The 20,149-nt window shown below is 38.4% G+C and overlaps 1 protein-coding gene across 4 annotated transcripts in view; it reads left to right on the top strand.

Moving 5' to 3' along the window:
• LOC105750081 (zinc finger protein 260-like) overlaps positions 1-14,396 on the top strand; it is a 31,630-nt gene extending 17,234 nt beyond the window's left edge. For 3 of the 4 annotated variants that reach the window (XM_031963545.1, XM_023500964.2, XM_031963546.1), the window contains exons 2-5: positions 2,521-2,604; positions 4,511-4,637; positions 5,604-5,672; positions 8,611-14,396. In XM_031963545.1, coding sequence (XP_031819405.1) covers positions 2,521-2,604; positions 4,511-4,637; positions 5,604-5,672; positions 8,611-10,667 — 2,337 coding nt within the window. In that variant the 3' untranslated portion in view covers positions 10,668-14,396. The remainder of the gene's footprint in view (positions 1-2,520; positions 2,605-4,510; positions 4,638-5,603; positions 5,673-8,610) is intronic. The other variant, XM_031963547.1, reaches the window with a different exon arrangement.
• Positions 14,397-20,149: the final 5,753 nt, after the last annotated feature.

Here is a 20,149-nt window from a genome sequence, read left to right as displayed (position 1 = left end):
ATTTACTAATCCAGCTTAAAGTCCCTCCCTCCCATTCCCCCAGTTTTCTCATCTCTATAAGTGTAGAAGACTTCTACATACTTTCCATTGGATACATTGTTTCCTCTACAATTCAGAGGAAAGTTACAATGTTACCAGCTCTCCACCCCTCCCCCATCTGCTTTCTCTATATTAGTTCTTTCTCTTGCCCATTTTTTAGTTGTTTCCTTTTACCCCTTCCTGCTCCATCACAAACAATTCAGTCCCAACCTTTATAACTACCTCCAGTTATGCTGATAATATTTTTATATATATGAGTAAATAGTTTGCCTTAATACCTTGGAATTAGTTTTCCTTTTTTTCTGGATCTTTTATATAAAAATTTCCATTGAGTCCTGGTCTTTTTCTTATAAATACATGAGTTTTTCAGTTTATAAAATGTCTATTTTTCCCCCTCATTCCATATTCTATTCCAGATTTCTGGGTAAATTATTCAAGATGTAACTCCAGGTCTTTTGTTCTTTGAAATCAAATGTAACCAAATCTATGGTCTTTTAGAGTAGAAACTACTGGGTTTTATGAAATCCTATTTGTGAGTATTGCAGTCTGTTTTATTTCCTTGTTGGATTGCAATATTTTCTCCTTAAGTTGGGAATTTTGAAACTTTGCGAGGATATTCTGGTAAGCTTTTCTTCTTTGATCTCTTTCAGTTGGTGAACATTTCATTTTTTTTTTCTTTTGATTTATATCCTCTTATTCTAGAAATTAAAGGCAATTTTCCTTCATAATTTCTTGTAATGTTATATCCAGAATCAATATGAAATCGAATAACGTGAAAATCATAACGGCTTCATTGTGTAAAGGCTTCTAGAAAGAGTTTTCATTTTTCTGAACCAAAGAAATTTCTTTTGATAGTTTTATTTTAGAAGAGAACCACAGATAAAAGGGAGATGGCTTGATTTGTTTTTGAATGGGATGTAAGGGAGGCAGTGCTCTGACAAGTCCAGTGACAAGATATAAGTCCTGTATCCTTCCTGCAACAAAACATCATGTGATGGAAGCCTGAGGGAGGAGGAGCTCATGGGAGATAAGATGGGCAGCTTGGTGGATAAGTGACCAGGTGAAATAAGAGTCCTAAGGTGGATTTTGGAAGCCTGGGAGGAGTCTAGGGCTGGAGAAGAGCCATTCCAATGGCTATATGTCATGTGATGATGGGCAGGGCTGGGGGAGGGAAGGCAGGCATCATTCAGTCATCACTTTGGATAATTTTGGGAGTGAGGTCCCACCCTCCAGGTTTCACAGGCTGGGCTGCTTCGGGCTCTTGAGACAAGGAGGACTTTCCTGGAATAGACTGATGGGACAAGGGAAGGATTGAAACTGAGATTTCTGGGTATTCTCTTGCATCTGCCATTTTCTACTTAGTGCAACAAATCTCTACTGGGGCCAGGTGTGAACCAGGACTCCTCATAAGTCCTGACTTCTGTTGCATAAGTGTTCATACTTCTTATCTGCTCTGATGGCCAGTGCCCTCCCGTCTATCAGAACAATTTCCTTCCAGGTCTGGCTATTTAATGAATTCTTGGCCCCTACCTCTTTTTCAGGGTCCCAAACACTTCCCAAATATTCACTGTCACCCTCTTCCTCAAACTTACTATTGGATCATATTTGCCCAAGGACAGGAGTCCCACTTTCAGCCCCCCCTTGTGGACCCGGGTGTCCTAGCTCTGCTTCCTGCTCCTGTTTACTGTATTGATTGTGTGCCCTTTTTCATTGAATATTTTCCTTTGTGAAAGATGTTTAGGTTTTTTTGTTGTTGTTGTTATTTTGGGCTATAATCCATGTTTCTTTGCCTTCTTGAATATCATACTGCAATCCTGACTGTGCCTGAACAATATTTGATTGGTTCTGGTTACTTCCAATTTTTTTTCTTGACCTAGGAGTTCTGTAATTTGTCTATAATTTTCATTTTGGGATCTCTTTCGGTAGGTGATCACTGGATTCTTTCCATGTATATTTTATTTATATTAGCTTCCAAATTTTTAGTGAATTATTTTCTTCAATGTACCTTCTTTTTCATTTGGCCAATTCTTTTAAAGGTTTTGTTTTCTTTGGTAGATTTTTGTGCTTTCCTTAAACCAAACTGGTAACTTTTATATTCCCATGACTTTCTAGTTCCACTCCTCTTTATTTTCCTAATTTTTATTCTACTTCTCTTATTTGATTTTTAAAATCTTTTGGAGCTCCTCTAGGAGGACTTTTTGGACTTGTGACCAATTCATATTCTCTTTGAGATTTCACATTGGTGACATTTGATCTTGTCTTCTTTCGAGTTTGTCTTTTGACCTTCCCTTTGACTACAATAATGTTCTGTTGTGGGAGCTTTTTCTATTTTGTTGTGTTTTTTTCCCCTAATTTCCCAGGCTTGGTAACTCTCCTGGAACTTCACCCTGTATAATTTTTTGTAGGCTAGTCCTGTATGTAGGAAAAGAAGGGAATGATATCTATTCAGTTATAATCATTGCCCTGTCCTCCCCCCAATAGCCTGAAGAGGACCAAGGCCTGGCCCAAGTGAGGCGCCTGAAGCCAGAGGGAATGGCCCCTGACAGCTGCAGACCCCCACCCCAGGTGAGTGTATTCTGCCCAAAGATGTGGACATCGTCAGCCCAAGAGGCCATTTCCACAAATCTGGAGGATGGTCTGTGAGGCCGGCCATCTCTCTTATCTGTGGATCCTTACTTTTAAAAAATGGGCAGGAAAGTGAATGCAGTAATAACACTGCCCTCCTCTCGGCTATGTTTTTAACTGATTCATTGTCCCTTTGGCATCTTGAGCACTAACTCCCTTCCCCCAGTTGCTGCTCCTCCCATGTTTGTTTAAATTTTCCTAAATATAGGTCACTGATAAGTATGATCTCTTCACTCATTAGTGTTTATCTTGTAGGTATCTTGTCTTTGCTTTGGTCCAGGAACATCTCCCCACCACACACACACACACACACACACACACACACACACACACACACACTCTAAACACTCTCTGTGTCTTGTGGCCATGCTCCTTCTTATACCCATTGACTTTCCTGGAAACCCTTAACTCTGTTGTGTGGAGCAGGACCCTAAAAGCTTCCCCAGCTCTTGTCCTTTCCCTGGGTGGGAGCAGAGCAGAAATTGTTCTCCTGCTGCTGCTCAGCTCCAGCTGCCTCGGGTCCCACAGATCTTCCCAAATCTCTGGATCCCTTCTCTTTGCCATTTTTCACTGTTATTATCATATTCTTTTCCCACAAGGCAATTGCGGTGAAGTGACTTTGCCCAGGGTCACATAACTCAGAAGTGTCTGAGCCTGAATTTGGACCCAGGGCCAATGTTGTAGCCACTGCGCCATCTAATGGCCCCTATTATAGTTTATTTTACCCTAAATATAAAATAAGAGAAGAAAAAATTTCAAGCAACCAGCAGAACATAACAGCAGGTTCAATATAAAACAAAATCTACTTAATGAATGGTACACATTGTTCAAGAGCTTTCCAGTGTTTCTTGCCTTCCTGGTATGTTTTCTTTTGTTCTATTTTATTTGCTTTATTTCCTGAGACCCTCCATGCCCCCAAAGCTGCAATTAGGTACTTCTAGAACAACTCTATCATATTCGGCTCATCCTAAGCCTTTTTCTCCTTTTACCATTGTTTAGGTCAAAGCAATAGGCATTTAGAAAGGGATGAGGCTCTGGGAATGTAGAGGAGATGCAAAGAAGGAAAAATCAGTCCCTGCCCTCAAGAAGCTTCCATTCTCACATGGAAGACAACATGTCAGCAGCTGTGTCCACACCAGCTCTGTACAGTGTAGGTGGGAGGCCTTTGCATGACTGTGCTTCCAAGTGTTCTCATACAGGATGTGACCTTTGGGTAAATCCCTTCTCTCTGCTTCAGTTTGCTTTGGTAAATTGATGACCATTGGGCCGGATCCATTATGAAGTGTGTGATTCTGAAATTTGGAACGCATAACCTTACAAAAATGAATGTTGAAAACTATTTGTACGTGCATTTTGGGAGGGAAGGATAATGTTTTCATCTGGATAAGACTTAATTTCTGGCTTTTAGAAAATTTACAGGATCTTTTTTTCTCCTTAGTGATCATGGAAATGTTTTAGCCTTACAATACACAACACTTACTAGCTTCACACAAGCACTTGATGGCATTTTCTTAACATAGCACTGTCTGATTTCACCTCCCAAAATCCTCATCTCTCTCTCATAGAACCCATGACTTTTCTGATTTCACAGGCAGTAGCATTTCCTATTTTTTAGGAAATTTCTCAATTCTATTCCAAATGAAAATGTAAAGTGTGTTTCTCTAAATTCCACTAGTCTTTGGGGGACTTTGGTTTCAGTTCTGGCTCTGACTCCTGTAAGGGCTGTCACCTTTGGACAGATCCCTCCTCCATGCCTCAGGTCCGTTCTGTACATTGAGGAGCATTAGTTTAGGTCAGTTATGAAGCATATTTCAATTCTTAAGTCCTCTCGATGTTGGTGTTTTAGGAGCTGGTGACCTTCAAGGATGTGGTTGTGGACTTCAGCCCTGAGGAATGGGATCTTTTGGACCCGGATCAGAAAGAGCTGCACAAGGAGGTCATGCTGGAGAATGCCGAGAACTTGCTCTCCCTGGGTAAGGAGCGCTTCCCTTGGAACTCTGGAACTGACATCAACAGGAATGTCACCATCCCCTCCCTAAAGTGCAGAGTTTCAGGCTTTTACCACTTCCTAGAAAGACCTGAGGGCTGCCTCTTATCCTCAAGAGACAGGGTCCTCCTGCTGCCTGGTTCTATGAATGGTCTTTGTACTGTAGGAACCTGGCAATTTTGTCTGCAAACCTTATAAAAACTAATCCTGCGACTTTTCACTGAACATGGGATAGGAGAAGGAACCCCCTTCCTCTTGGGGGGAACCATTTTGTCATTGCAATGTTCTTTTGAGTAAAATGGATAACTTTTTACCTTTCTGCCCCTGGTGTAACCCATAAATCCCCAGCACAGCAAGTGGGTCTTTGTTCTTGCTTCATATATCCCCCAAAGGTCTGTACAGATATAGGGGAAGAAAGGGAAAGGAAGTTGTCTTTCTATACGTTTTCTGGGATTCAGACCGTGTGCTCAGAGCTTCCTTCATGTGCATTATTATAGCACTTGATGCCCCCCCCCCCCAAAAAAAAAAAAAAAACCCAACAACTTTGTTTTGGGCTCTATCTTTATCCCCATTTCACAGGTTTAGAGGCTGAAGCAAACAGATGAAATTACTTGCCCAGAGTCATGTAGCCAGGATGTGTCTAAACCCAAATTTGTACTCAGGGCTTCCTGACTTCAGGCCCGGCGCTTCCTTCTCTGTGCTACCAGCTGCTTTTAATATCCAGAAAATGGAGGCTGTGGGATGTGGCCATCCTGCTGTGAAGGAGGCAGCAAAACCAGGATGTTCTGATTCCTGATTGCTTGCATGACCTCCTTTCCCCTCTGCCCTATTCTCCAGGCAATAAGCACCATCTTTGAATTGCACTTGGAACCACCCAATGGGCCTAGCATCCCTCCTATTCTAATGAGAACTGTCTCTCCAGGCTCACACCCACTATCTTCTCTTTGCCCAGGACTTCCAGTTCCCAGAGAAGATTTCTTCTCCCATGTGGAGAGAGGAGGCCTAAGGAACTCCTGTCCTGGTGAGTGAGTTTCAAGCTGGGATGCAGGCTGCTATCCCAGGAGGCTTCTTGATTTGAAGGGGGTGGGGATGAGAAAACTGGCTTGGAATCCCTTTTCAGACTCTTGTGGTAGTGAGATCCTGAGCACCTCACTGAGCCGCAGTCTGTTTTTCTGTAAAATCAGGCCCTTGGACTCCATGGCATTTCAGTTCCCTTCTAATGAAGATTTAATGATGCCAGTGGAAGTCTTTCTTGGAAATTTTGGGATATCCAGCTATCGACAATCAAAGAAAGAGGTCGCAGGTTGTCTAATATGACTTTTCATAGATCTTTTTTAAGCCAAAAAGCATTTATTTTTACTTTTTGATATTTATTTAAAACTAAAAATAAAATAGAAAAAAAGGAAATTTTTTTTTAAAAAGTTTTATTTTCCACAGAACATAAAGAAGGATTCAAAATATGTAATAATAAATTGCCATAAACCATAAATGAAAGAAATTGTATTCAGAACCGTCCATGGCTTTTTCCTTTCTTGGAGTTTTTCTTTTGTTCTCTGCTCTCCACTTTCATCCTCTGCCAACTCTCCACATACAGGCTACAGGGAAGTTCAGATATATAGGAAAAGCAACATCCTCTGCGGAAAGCTGGCCACAAGCTGGAATCCATCAATTGGAAGACTCCCTTCCTGCTTCCTTCCCTCCCTCCCTCCCTTCTCTCTTTCTCCCCTCTCTTCTTCCTTTCTTGCCTGTTTAGATATTTCTTTTCTTCTTTCCTTCCTATTATGGGCCAGAACTCTGTATCTAAAAGAAGGATTCTTACAAGGTGCTAAGTCAGTGGAATTGGAATCATAGTCTTATGATTATCTAGTTTAGCTTGGTGATTAATAGTTCTCTAGTTTCGTACATGTACTTAGGACTTAATATAGTTCTCCAAGATTCACACCTATGATAGAGCATATAAGCTATAAAATAGAGCATATAAGCTGGGTCAGAGTCAGACTCTGAGAAGACAAGAGGACTGGAGGCAGGAGCTCAAGCTCTTGGAGCCAAGGAGAGACATTCACTCCATCTCACACCACCATGGTGACAGGCCTCTCCTCCTTTGCTTCTACACTGAAGCCAAGACTCCAGAAGGCTTCCAAGAAAGCTAGCCGGAGGCCAAGAACAGGAGACAAGATTATGAAGGTGATAATAAAGATTTGGATTTTAACATGTGGCTGTTCTCCTGGTGATTAGTCAACTGAAAGGAAGGCTGGTCCAGAGACCTCCAGAAAACCAACCAGAACCTTACACCTTCCTTCCCTCTGTTCACTTAGGATATCATATACCCTTACCTACAGATGCTCTTAAAAGCATTTCCCCCCCCGGCCCCTTTTCTTCATGACTGAACCATCCTTGCATAGATTCCTTCCTTCCTTCCCTCCTTCCTCCCCCCCTTCCTTTTTTCCTCCCTCCCTCCCTTTCTCCGTCAGTTGGGGTTCACTGACTTGTCTAGGGACACAGAGCTAGGAAGTATTAAGTGGGTGAGGTCAGATTTGAACTCGGGTCCTCTTGACTTCAGGGCTGCTGCTCTATCCACTGCTCCACCTAGCTGCCCCAATTCCTTTCTTAAGGAACAAACCTTAAAACAAAATCAGTCTGATTCTCATTGACCACCCATAGGTCCCTTGCTAAACCCCATTTGGTCTTTGTTTGGGTCCTGATTGACTCAGACTTAGTGTAAATCCCAATCATTTTTGCTTTGGCCAGAAACCCTGAGATCCTTCCCAGAGTCACTCATTCATTCATTTTTATTTCTTGAGATTTTTTTGGCCTAGGTGAGAGAGGAGATTCTTTGCCTCCATTGCTCCCTAGCCTTAATTACTGGATAGGGGCAGCCCCAGTCACAGGAGATCTGTTGGAAACCTTCCCTGAAGAAGGCCCAGGTCTCGCTGTCTATTGCATCCAGAGCCATCTGCGGTAATCCTGATCTATAAGTGGTCACTGGATGCAGTTGGCTCTGTGGGGGGAAGAGAGGCTGGTAACCTTTGGCACCTTCCCTCACTTAACTGTAAGTCACTCACTTGTCATGGTGTGACCTCCCTCATGTCATTGTCCTCTCTTAGAAGAAAGAACTGACAAGAGTGGATCTGTCTCTGCTTTTGTGAGTTTCTTTGTCTCCATCAGTTTGTGAATGGGAGTGGAGACAAATGCCTTACTCAGAAAGAATTCAAACCTACTTCATCTACTTTCTACTTTTCCTGGTTCTTATTGACCAATCTTTGGCCCATTCTTGGAGGATCATTCGTCTAATTTAATAACTGACAGCTTCCCTTAGGTTAGGGATATTGGAGGGAAAGACACCTGGTTATTCAATGAAAGGACCAGGAGCCTTAAGCCCTTGTGATCTTCACTAGTGACAATGATAACAGTTAACAAGCATATGATGCCTACTGTGTGCCAAGAGTTTTATAGGTATTATTTCATGCTCATAACAACCTGGGAAGTGGGTACAATTATTACTTTCACGCTATAGCAAAACTGAGGCAAAGAAGCACATCCCAAGGGTGCAGAGCTAGGTGGTGCCTGAAATTGAATTTGAAAGAAAGGATTGGAAGCAAAATGGAGAACATTTGTCTAGTGCAGTGGACTGAGAAGTCTCAGTTTCTAGGTTTGAGTTCTAATCTCTGCTGCGGGGATTTGTATCAGGTTATTCAGACATTTGGAGCTCATAGCCTGGTTTCTAAATTATGAGAACCTTCACCCAGCCTTTGTGTCAGGTTTGTTGTGGGGGTCCAATGTCATCATATTTTGTGTTCAACTCTGTGTTAATTGAATCACTTTATTGGTGTAAGCTAATAGCATTTAAAAATCTGTCCATTTCAGTTTGAAAATATTTTGCCTGAAGAAATTAAAAGTCAATGATTTTATTATCAGCCAGCATTAGAGATTATTTATATGTGTGTGTTTGTTTCTTTCAGATATGGAGACACCGTTTGGTATGAAGGAGATGAGTGCAAATCTGAAAATGATCTCATGGAAAGATCTTTTTCAATATCGTGAATACAGGACTGCTTTTGCCAACCACAAAAGAAACCACACTGGAGAAGAACATTGTGAATGGAATACACGCAAAAGAGTTTTAAGAAAGACTTCCAGCATTGGTAAAGATAAGAATATACCTCCTGAAGAGAAAACACCTGAGTGTCATGAATGTAATAAAGCTTTTCTTGCACTCTCTTCCCTTGTCAAGCACCAGAGAATCCATGTTGGAGAGAAACCTCATGAATGTAAGAAACATGGAAAGACTTCTAGAGAGCAATCTGCTCCTGCTGAACAGGAGAGAATTCACACAGAAAAACAATCTTACATATGTAATCAATGTGGAAAGGATTTCCAATGTTATTCCAAATTGGCTCAACATCAGAGAATCCACACTGAAGAGAAACCTTTCGAATGTAATGAATGTGGAAAGACTTTTGTATGCAATTACAGTCTTCATGAACATCAGAGAATCCACACTGGAGAAAAGCCTTATGAATGTAATGACTGTGGAAAGACTTTCATATATCGCTCTAGTCTTGCTGATCATCAGAGAATCCACACTGGAGAGAAGCTTTATGAATGTAATGAATGTGGAAAGACTTTCATATATCGCTCCCATCTTGCTGTCCATCAGAGAATCCACACTGGAGAGAAGCCTTACGAATGTAATGAATGTGGAAAAACTTTTGTATGCAGTTACAGTCTTCATGAACATCAGAGAATCCACACTGGAGAGAAGCCTTATGAATGTAATGAATGTGGAAAGACTTTCATATATCGCTCTAGTCTTGCTGATCATCAGAGAATCCACACTGGAGAGAAACTTTATGAATGTAATGAATGTGGAAAGACTTTCATATATCGCTCCCATCTTGCTGACCATCAGAGATTCCACACTGGAGAAAAGCCTTATAAATGTAATGAATGTGGAAAGGCTTTTGTACGTAGTTACAGTCTTCATGAACATCAGAGAATCCACACTGGAGAGAAGCCTTATGAATGTAATGAATGTGGAAAAACTTTCAAATACAAAAATAGTCTAGTAAGCCATCGTAGAATCCACACTGGAGAGAATCCTTATGAATGTAGTGAATGTGGAAAGACTTTCAAATATACAAACAGTCTCGCAAAACATCAGAGAATTCACACTGGAGAGAAGCCTTATAAATGTAATGAATGTGGAAAGGCTTTCACACAGTGTTCCAGTCTTGCTGTTCATTGGAGAATCCACACTGGAGAGAAGCCTTATGAATGTAACAAATGTGGAAAGACTTTCACATCTCACTCCAGTCTTGCTGTCCACCAGAGAATTCACACCGGAGAGAAGCCTTATGAATGTAATGAATGTGGAAAGGCTTTCACAAAGCGCTCCTATCTTGATGCACATCAGAGAATGCACAATGGAGAGAAGCCTTATGAATGTAATGAATGTGGAAAGGCTTTCACAAATTGCTCCAGTCTTGCTGTCCATCAGAGGATTCACAGTGGAGAGAAGCCTTATGAATGTAATCAATGTGGAAAAGCTTTCACAAAGCGCTCCTATCTTGATGCACATCAGAGAATGCACAATGGAGAGAAGCCTTATGAATGCAACAAATGTGGAAAGATTTTCACATCTCACTCCAGTCTTGCTGTCCATCAGAAAATCCACACTGGAGAGAAACCTTATAAATGTAATGAATGTGGAAAGGCTTTCATAGATGGCTCTAATCTTGCTAAACATCAGAGAATTCATTCTGGAGAGAAGCCTTATGAATGTAATGAATGTGGAAAGGCTTTCACAAGGCGCTCTTATCTTGATGCACATCAGAGAATGCACAATGGAGAGAAGCCTTCTGAATATAGTGGCTGTGGAAAGACCTTCACAGGGCGCCACAATCTTGGTAAACATGAGAAAATCCACATTGGACAGAAACCGTCAGACAAAGCTCAAATTTTGCTTAACAACAGAGAGTGCACATTAGAGGAAAACTTTTCAGTGTCTGGATCATGATAAAGTTTTTAATATAGGTTAGTCTGAGTAGACATGGGAGATCTTATGCTAGATGTAAAATCTCATTGATAATATCCATGTGGAAAAACATTCAGGCTCACTTCATCCTTGAATTGCCTCTAGAAAATTCCTAGAAGATGGAAATCACGGATAATGACATAAAGATGGAGGATAGAGCTTGTCATTCATCAGGGATTTTCTGCTTGGGAACAAATCTTCTATGGACTTGACACAGGAAGGTCTTTAGTCCAGGTTCATCTCTGAGGATACGGAGTGGAGAGAAGACTTAGTAATATGCTGAAGGAAGACATGCCCTTACCTGGAATATAAAGGTCAATATAAACCATAATATTCATACTCAAAAGAAGCATTATATAAAATGTACTTCCAGAAAGGCTTTCACCTGGATTTCATCTTTTGCGTAGAAATCTTGCTGCAGATGAAACATGTCAATATAATGAATGAGGGAAGCCCTCTTCCTACAGCACAGATCTCATTAGACATTGGAGTTTTATTCTGTGTATAAACTCTGAAAATAGATTGAGTTTTTCTCTGAAATCCCAAGATTTGTGTCCAGAGAAGAGTCTGTCTAATGGGTGAAAACAATTGGTTTAATCTCCTTTCTCAATCAGTAATGATTAAGAGATTTTATCTGATTTTAAATTGTTTTTATTACTTAATTTTCCCCTTCATTCTCTTATTTATTCCCAAATTCTTTGGCTTTCCATCTGTGTGACATCATGTGTTCCATGTTCTAATTTTCTTTTAAAATATCTATAAATGTGGCCTAGGTCTCCATTTTGACCTTATCTTGTTACCTTGTGTTGGATGGGTTTGAAGAGAAGTGAGGCCTCTTCAGAAATCTGACCCCCACAAGAGTGCCATAGTTTAGGGCTACAGGGGTAAGGCATATAAGTCCAATGCAATCTTTTTTCATCCTGTAGGCAACTGTGATAGACATCATTGGCAGGAGACGGGTCAATGTCCTATCCCCCTTCTCCGTTGGGGTCTTGCTTTCATCTTCCTGTTGTTCTTTCTTTTGGAGGGTTTCCCTGGATACCCAGGGCCTTATCTTCATGGCTTATTTGTTGACACATGCAGATGTTTCTCTCTGGGACCTAGACCAGTTCTGCATTTTTTGGAAAAGCGCAAGCACAATCTCAACCCTACATTAGTAATTTGGCTGGACCAGACCAATGACCCTGCCTATTCCTCCTTTTGTCTGTTTGATAAGGAGGATTTTAATATCTTCATTGTCTCTTATAGCAATATTACATCAAGAAGATATCCAAAACGTGGATCAGGAGTCAAATCCATCTGCCATGTGTCCAGTGGATGAAGGCCTCTCAGATGGTGGACTATTAACTTGATTTAGTAGACAATAATACTTTAATTCAAAATTCCAAAAATATTAGTTATAATCCCAAGAAATAAGTATTGCATAGCTAATAGTAAGAGTTCCATCCCTGGGGGCAGCTAGGGGACAGTGGATAGAGCCCTGAAATCAGGAGGACTTGAGTTTAAATCTGGCCTCAGACACTTCCCAGCTGTGTCACCTTGGGAAGTCACTTAACCACAATTGCCTCTGCAAAAAAAAAAAAAACAAAAGCCAACAATGGGAACATGCATGCACTGTATACTTACTTCTGAAAGAATATTGAGGGTTTGAGCAACATGGTTTGTTGGGAGGATTATTACTAAGATTTCAGCTTTCTGTGATGGTGTAGTCATTTTGTATGGCATTACATTAAATAATATTCTGATTGCCCTGAAATAAAGCCATCCATGAATGCAGTAAGTATAGAATCAATAGGATAGTTGTTTATTATCTTTGGGAATATTTTTTCATTGATTTTTTTTTTCACAAAAGGTGAGTACTTTTGTAGAGGGTTTATGATTATCTTACCATTGTAAGTAAAAATTACACCTTGTAGTCACTCCATTCTGAAATATTCAAGACCTTATTTTAGATTTTGTATATGGTTGATGTCTGATTAACAAGGAGAGCTGAGTTGGAGTTGTTTGTTGAATGTATTCATTAGATATACTATCATTGTAGAATATGGCATAAGAGTTACAGGAGAGTTTTAATGAAGGATCTCCTTATAAAGTAGAGAATAAATGGGAAAGTTGATGTAGCATGATCTGTAGCATGAGTCAAAGTCAATATCACCTAACAATTTTTGAAAATCATGAAGATTTTGTAATGGATCTCTTGTCTCAAGTTTATGGGATTAGATGATTTGAAAATCCATGAGACAGCCAAGATGTAAAAAATAGGATTGTCTCTAAATTTTTTCAGGAGTCATTACCAAACCTCATGAATATAGTCTTGTTCTAAATCATGTATTAAGAAATTGAGATTGTTTACATCTTTACTGCTATATAAAATATGATCTTTATAGTGAATTATCTTGGAAGTTGGATATTTCAGTCTTACTAATGAAATAGCATATTGAATATAGTGCTAATTAATTAAAACAATATAGAAGAAGGGGTTTCATGGGGGACTTCAGGGAAATCAGTGTGAGCCTGAAGGACAATCAGTGTAAATATGGAGTCAGGAGATGGAGTGTCCTGGTCAAAGAATCAAAAAGGGTCTTGTTCCAGTGGTTGCTGCACATGTGGAGGGGAAGTAAGGTGAAAGAAGACTGAGGAGGTGGGAGACGGACAGATGATGAAGGGCTTTAAAAGTCAAGTAGAGTATTCTGTTTGATCCTGGTGATAAGGAAAGTTTATTGAATTGTCCGTGACAGGAAGAGAAGTCTTTTAGAGAGATGAATTTGACAGTTGGGTGGAGGACAGTCAATGGGGATGACTTAAAATGGGGAGGTCATCCAGAATTCTGTTTTGCCTTGTATATGAGGTGATTGGGCATAAAGTTGAGAAATAAGTGGGTGCATGTGAGATACCAAAAGACAGAATCAATAGGATTGAAGTGGGAGTGGGGTGGGGTATGGATATGTGAGAGATGATGAAGTGTACATGGTATCTAGGTTATGAGATAGGACAATTGGGAGGGTATCCTGGCTAATAGTAGGAAAGTAAAAATAAGAATTTTTTTTTGGGGGGGGGAGAAATAGTGAATTTTGTTTTGAACTTCATTTTGAGAGAAAAACCAGGAGAAAATATTGTCAAAAAAGCTAGAAAGAAGAGCCAGTCGAGGTAAAGGGGATAACTGGCAATAGGGAAGGAGCCAATAGACAAGAAAAGAATGAAAATTGAAGAAAACCATGGAGATGATACAAGAAGGAATATATGTGGTGAAGAGACAGATTGGGATCATTTATACATATAATAGGACATGCCTATTATACAAGAAGAGCCACCTCTTAATAAAAGACTAATTGTACTGCAAGGGGAAAAAAAAGCATTTGATGAGAGATGAGGAAGAAATAAGAGAATTCTTGGGAATGGTCCAATTTCTTTATGAAGTGACATGCTCAGCTGAATGAGTGGTGAAAAGCAAACCAAGAGCTTTAGAAGGAATGAAAAGATGTGGAAAAGCTTCTGTGGTGAGTGGAATAGGGAGTCAAAAGATTGCCTTGCCACAGTGAAAGCCCACTTGATATTATGTTGCTTAAATTTGTAGTGGATGCAAACAGCCCAATTTCATGATTTTCTCTGTCAATATTCAGCACCATGTGGGTAAGATAGGGACCACTTTTTTCTTTTCTTATTGCCAAAGCCAAGCAATAGTAATGGTGATGGTGGGCAACCTTATTTTACCCTGATCTTATTGGGAATGGTTCCAGTTTATCCTCCATTACATATGATGCTTGCTGATGGTTTTAAATAGATGCTACTGTTTTAAGGAAAAGTCCATTTATTCCTACACTCTCTTGTGTTTTTAAAAGGAGTAGGTGTTGGATTTTATCAAATATTTTTCTGCATCTATTGAGATGATCAAAAGATTTTTTTGTTAATTTGGTTAATGATATAATCAATTATGCTAATAGTTTTCCTAATAATGAACCAGCCCTGCATTCCTGGCATAAATTCTACTTCATCATGGTGTATTATCCTGGGCATGGTTTTCTATAATCTGTTAATATTTTAAGATTTTTGCATCAGTATTCATTAGGGAGATGGGTCTATAATTTTCTTTCTTTGTTTTTGTCCTACTTGGTTTAGGTATCCGTATCATGTCTGTCAAAAAAGGTATTAGGAAGGAATCTTTTCCCTATATTTACATATAGTTTATATTTACTAGTTATATACTATGTAATAATTGTCTTCGAGTTCATTGTAATTTAAATGTTTTGTAGAATTCACATGTAAATCCAACTGGACCTGGGATTTTTTCTTAGGGAGTTAAATAATAGCTTGTTCTGTTTCTTTTTCTAAAATGGGACTATTTAAGTAATTTATTTCCTCTTCTATTAATCTGGGCAATCTATTTTTGTAACTATTCCTCCATTTTACTTAGTTTGTCAAATTTATCGGTACAAAGTTGGGTAAAGTAACTCTTGATTGTTGCTTTAATTTCCTCTTTATTGGTGGGTAGTTCTTTTCATTTTTGAGACTAACAATTTGATTTTTCTCTTTCCTTTTTCTAATCACATTAAAGGTTTATCTATTTTGTTAGTTTTTTCATAAAAGCAACTCTGAGTTTTATTTATTAGTTCAATAGTTTTTTACTTTCAATTTTGTTGATCTTTCCTTTTATTTTTAGAATTTCAAATTTGGTATTTAATTGAGGGTTTTTAATTTGTTCTTTTCCTAGCTTTTTTAGTTGTAAGCCCAATTCATTGAACTTCTCTTTCTGTCTTATGCAATTAAGCATCTAGAGATATAAAATTTCTCCTTATTACAGCTTTGGTTGCATCCCACAAAGTTTGGTATGTTGTCTCATTATTGTCATTCTCTTGGATGAAATTATTGCTTGGATAGATATGATTTGCTGTTTCACCTATTAATTCTTTAGGATGAGATTATTTAGTTTCCAATTACTTTTTGGTCTATTTTCCCCTGGACTTTTATTGAAAGTAATTTTTATTGCATCATGATCTGAAAAAAACCCTAAATTTCTGTCTTTCTGCATTTGATTTTGAGGTCTTATATATGGTCAATTTTTATATAGGTTCTATGAACTGCTGAGAAGAAAGTGTACTCTTTTCTGTCTCCATTTCATTTTCTCCAAAGATCTATCATACCTAACTTTTCTAGTATTCTACCTCTTTGACTTTTTTCTTATTCATGTTGTGCTCTAATATATCCAATTCTGAGAGAGCAAGGTTGAGATCTCCCATTATTATAGTTTTGCTGTCTATTTCTTCTTGCAACTCTTTTAACTTCTCCTTTAGGTATTTAGATGCTACACCATTTGGTGCATATATGTTTAATATTGATATTGCTTCATTATCTATAGTACACTTTAGCAAGATATAATTTTCTTCCTTATCTCTTTTAATTAGATAATTTTTTTGCTTTTGCCTGATCTGAGATGAAGATGGCTATTTAGACCTGCTTTTTTTTTTTTTTTTTTTTTTTTTTTTTTTTACTTCACCTGGAGCATAATAGATTATGTTCCAGTCTTTTATCTTTATTCTGTATGTATCACTCTGCTTTAAATGCTTTTGTGAAAATAACATATTGTAAAATTCTAGCTTTTAATCTCGTCTGCTATCCTCCTGTGCTTTATGGGAGAGCACCCCATTCACATTTATAGTTAAAACTACTAATTCAGTATTTCCTGCCATCTTATTAACCCCAAATTAGACTTTTCTCCTTGCTTTTCCCTTTTTCCTCCTTCCCAGTATTTTATGCTTCAAGCAGTACTCCCCCTTTACAGACCCTATTCCTCTCTTATACCTTTCCCCTACTATTTCTCTTTTCCCTTCTACTTAGCCTACCCCTTCCCTTTTCACCTTTCCCCTCCCACTTTTGTATAATGTGAGAGAAGTTTCTTGGTGAAACCAAATATATCTAATATTCTTTGAGCCAAATCTGGTGATAGTAAAATTCACACAATGTTCAACACCCTCTCTTTCCCCCAATTATAATAGGTTTCCTTTGCTTTCTTCATGAGACGTATTTTTCACTCATTTAAGTCCACTTTTCCCTTTTTTTCTGGTACATTACCCTTTCCACCTCAGGTTTCGTTTTTATATTATAATAGTAAAATCAGTTTATACGTGCACTTTGTAGATATCCTCATAACTGAAATACAGATCTCAAAAGTTCTTTTCTTTTTACCTTTTTATGCTTCTCTTGTGTTCTATATTTGGAGGTCAAGTTTTTTGTTTACCTCTGGGTTGGGTTTTTTTTTAATTGTTTTATTTTTTTTTTTCTGGTTATATATGTATATTCTTTAGCTCTGGTCTTTTCATCAGAAATAAATGGAATTCACCTGTTTCACTGAATGTCCATCTTCTTCCCTGGAAAAAAATGCTCAGTTTAGTGGGGTAGTTTATTCTTGATTGCATTCAAAATTCCTTTGCTTTTGGGACTATCAGATTGCAGACCTTTGATCCTTTAAATTGCAAGCTGTTAGGTCGATGGGTAATCCTTATTATGGCTCCTTGGTATTTCACTTTTTTCTTTCTGGCTGCTCATAATATTTTTTCCTTGATCTGATACTTCTGAAATTTAGCCATGATATTCCCTGGGTTTTAATTTTGGTTTTTCTTTCAGGAAGTGTTCCATGAATTCTTTCAATGGTTATTTTATCATCTGATTCTATGATATCTGGGAAGTTCTCTTTAATGATTTCCTGAAAAATAGTGTCTAAACTCTCTTTTTTTCCATCAGTTTTTAAATCAGCTGTTTCCCAATTATGTATTTTACATTTTTTCTATGTTTTTTTTTTTTTTTTTTGATTTTGCTTTACTGATTCTTGATGTCTCATTGAGACATCTATTTCCATTTGTTTAGTTTTGAGTTTCTTTTTGTATTTGTCCAATGGAATTGTTAAATGAGTTGTTTTGTTCTATGGAATTTTTTTTTTTCCATTTCACAAATTCTGTTTTTTAAGGGGTTGCTTTCTTTTTTTGTTTTACAAATGGTCTTTTTCTGGGAGTTGTTTTCCCATTTTATCAGATCTATCTTTTAATCAGTTATATGCCTTTTCCAAATCCTCTTGCAATGTTTTCATTTCCTTTCCCCATTTTTCTTCTAGCTCTCTTTTAAGATACTTTTAAATTTCTTCTAGGAGAGCCTTGTGTGATGGGGACCAGGTTACATCAGCTTTTGGGGCTTTATCTAGAGACAATCTGCCTTTTGTCTCCTCGGGGTTTGAAATCTGTTCTTCTCTTTCACCATAATAACTATGTTCAGAGTTCTCTTTGATTTTTTTACTCATTAAAAAAAAATGTTAAGGTCTGCTTTTAGGACAGGGGAGGTTTTTCAAGCTTCCTCTAGAAGCAGCAGCTTCTGGTATAAGAGGCCATAGCTGCACTGGGTCAGTGTTGACTCACTCCTGGTGCTGGTGGGCTAACTGTGAGACTCGGGCATTTTGGAATTCACTATGTATCTTTTGTGTTTGTGTTGGATATTTTCTAATTTCTCTGCTGATCTATTGGCTTGCAACCAGAGAAGAGTGTCCAGCACTGTTATGGATTCTGCCACATTGACTTTCAATCATGCGGAATCTGCATCGCCCCATAGAGTCCGCATTACTCCAGGACTCTGAGCTGGCATCTGTACCCATCCTGCTTGTGCTTGGGTGCCTCTTTCTTGCTTCCAATTAAAACAGACCTTTTCTGGAGATCTTTGAAATTATATTCTGCTGGTAATTTGTTGTACTCCCAATATTTGTGGATTCTGCCAACCAGAACTAATTTAAAGGCTGAGTTTGCTCATTAGTCTGAGGGTTGTAGGAGGTCAGAAAAAAAAATGTGTCCTCTCTGCCATCTTGACTCCACCCCAGAACTCATAGGTATCCATTCTTGCAAGAATGTAAAAAGTCTTTTCAGCATTCAACCCCCCCTTTCCCTAAGACCTAAAAACCTCTCAAGAAACAAGTTTGCTTCTAACATAGATGTACATTTTATCTGATGGATTGTCTGAGCATGATTATGAAAAGTATAAGATCGCACCTAGAACAATATGTATGGAAGTGATATCTTTGAACCACCTTAGTCTTAAGAAACCTTAGCCCTGATTCAAAATGGGTTTCCTTTTTTAAAATGCAAAAAATAAGGGTGATTCAAATTCTCTTGAACTGGGGGCTCAATCATCTTAATTCAAAAATGTTAGGATTCTTACAAAGTGATGTCAGTTGTCTAATTTTAGCATTATGTAGCAGTTCTCTAGTTCAGAGTTCACACCTTTAAGAGTTCACACATTAGCGTTGGAGATTCACAAGTCAGGATTCAGTATGAGATTCACAAATTCAGTGGAGGAGATTCACAAGTCAGGTACCCACAATCCCACTCTCTCAGAGGAGGATTTAACCTTTGAGTTCACCCTCTAAAAGAGCATATAAAAGAAGAGGCTCAGTCAGAAATCAGTTTTTAGGAGTTTGAGAGAGCCAGAATTCAGTTGGGAGATTCAGAGACAGCTGGAGACTGAAGCTGGCAGAGGCAAAGGACAAGCAACAAGAGCTCTTGGAACCAAGGAAAGCTTACCGGGCTATTTTGGAAGAGACAATAAAGGGTTTGAACTTTTAACAGCTGGCCGCATTTGAGGCAATTATTGATCTGAACTGAAATGAAGGCTGCCTCCAGAAGTCCCCCGAGAAACCTGCTCTCAGAGAATGATTATATTTTAGAAAAGAAGAACACTAAAAAAGAATGTAGGTATCAATCAATAAACATTTTTAAGTGTCTACTATGTGCCAGGTGATAATGCTACATGGTGAGAATGTAAAAAAGGTTAAACAATCCCTCACAGCTGTTTTATCATTATACTATTGCAATTTCCATTTTCAGTTTCTTCACTGCACACTTCCCTTTTGTATCTACTTGTAGAGGACTTCCCAGGGTATTTTTTTTAAAACATCCCCATCATTTCTTACACCAAAATAATAAGCCATACCTTCTTATACCATATCATATACCATTCTTATACCATATTCAGCCATTCCCCAATTGATTGGTACCCCTTAATTTCTAATTACCTGCCACCACAAGAAGAGCTGCTATAGTTTATTCCCTTTATCTCCACCAAGAAAAGATCCAGTACTAGTATTGTTGGGATAAAGAGCATACACCCACATTTTTCTTCAGATTGGACTAGTTCACAATTTCACCACAATGCATTGGCATCTGCTTTTCTACATTCCCATCAAAATTTGGTATTTTCCTTTTTTTTAACTTACATTTCCTTAATAGTTATTTGCATAATTTCATAAAATTATTAATGTCTCAGATTTCCTCCACAAAAAAATGCTTCTTCATACAATCTATTTTTAAAGCAAAGAATATATAAATTTGGTTTAATTTTATATATTTGAGAAATGAGACCTTTTCCCAAGAAGCTTTCCAGTAAAATTCCAGTCCCCTAGTTTCCTGATTTTACTTTAATTTTGGCTGCATTTT

Source organism: Sarcophilus harrisii, chromosome 3, assembly GCF_902635505.1.
Source record: "Sarcophilus harrisii chromosome 3, mSarHar1.11, whole genome shotgun sequence".
Classification (NCBI taxonomy): Eukaryota; Metazoa; Chordata; class Mammalia; order Dasyuromorphia; family Dasyuridae; genus Sarcophilus; species Sarcophilus harrisii.
This window is presented reverse-complemented; position numbering and strand designations above follow the sequence as displayed.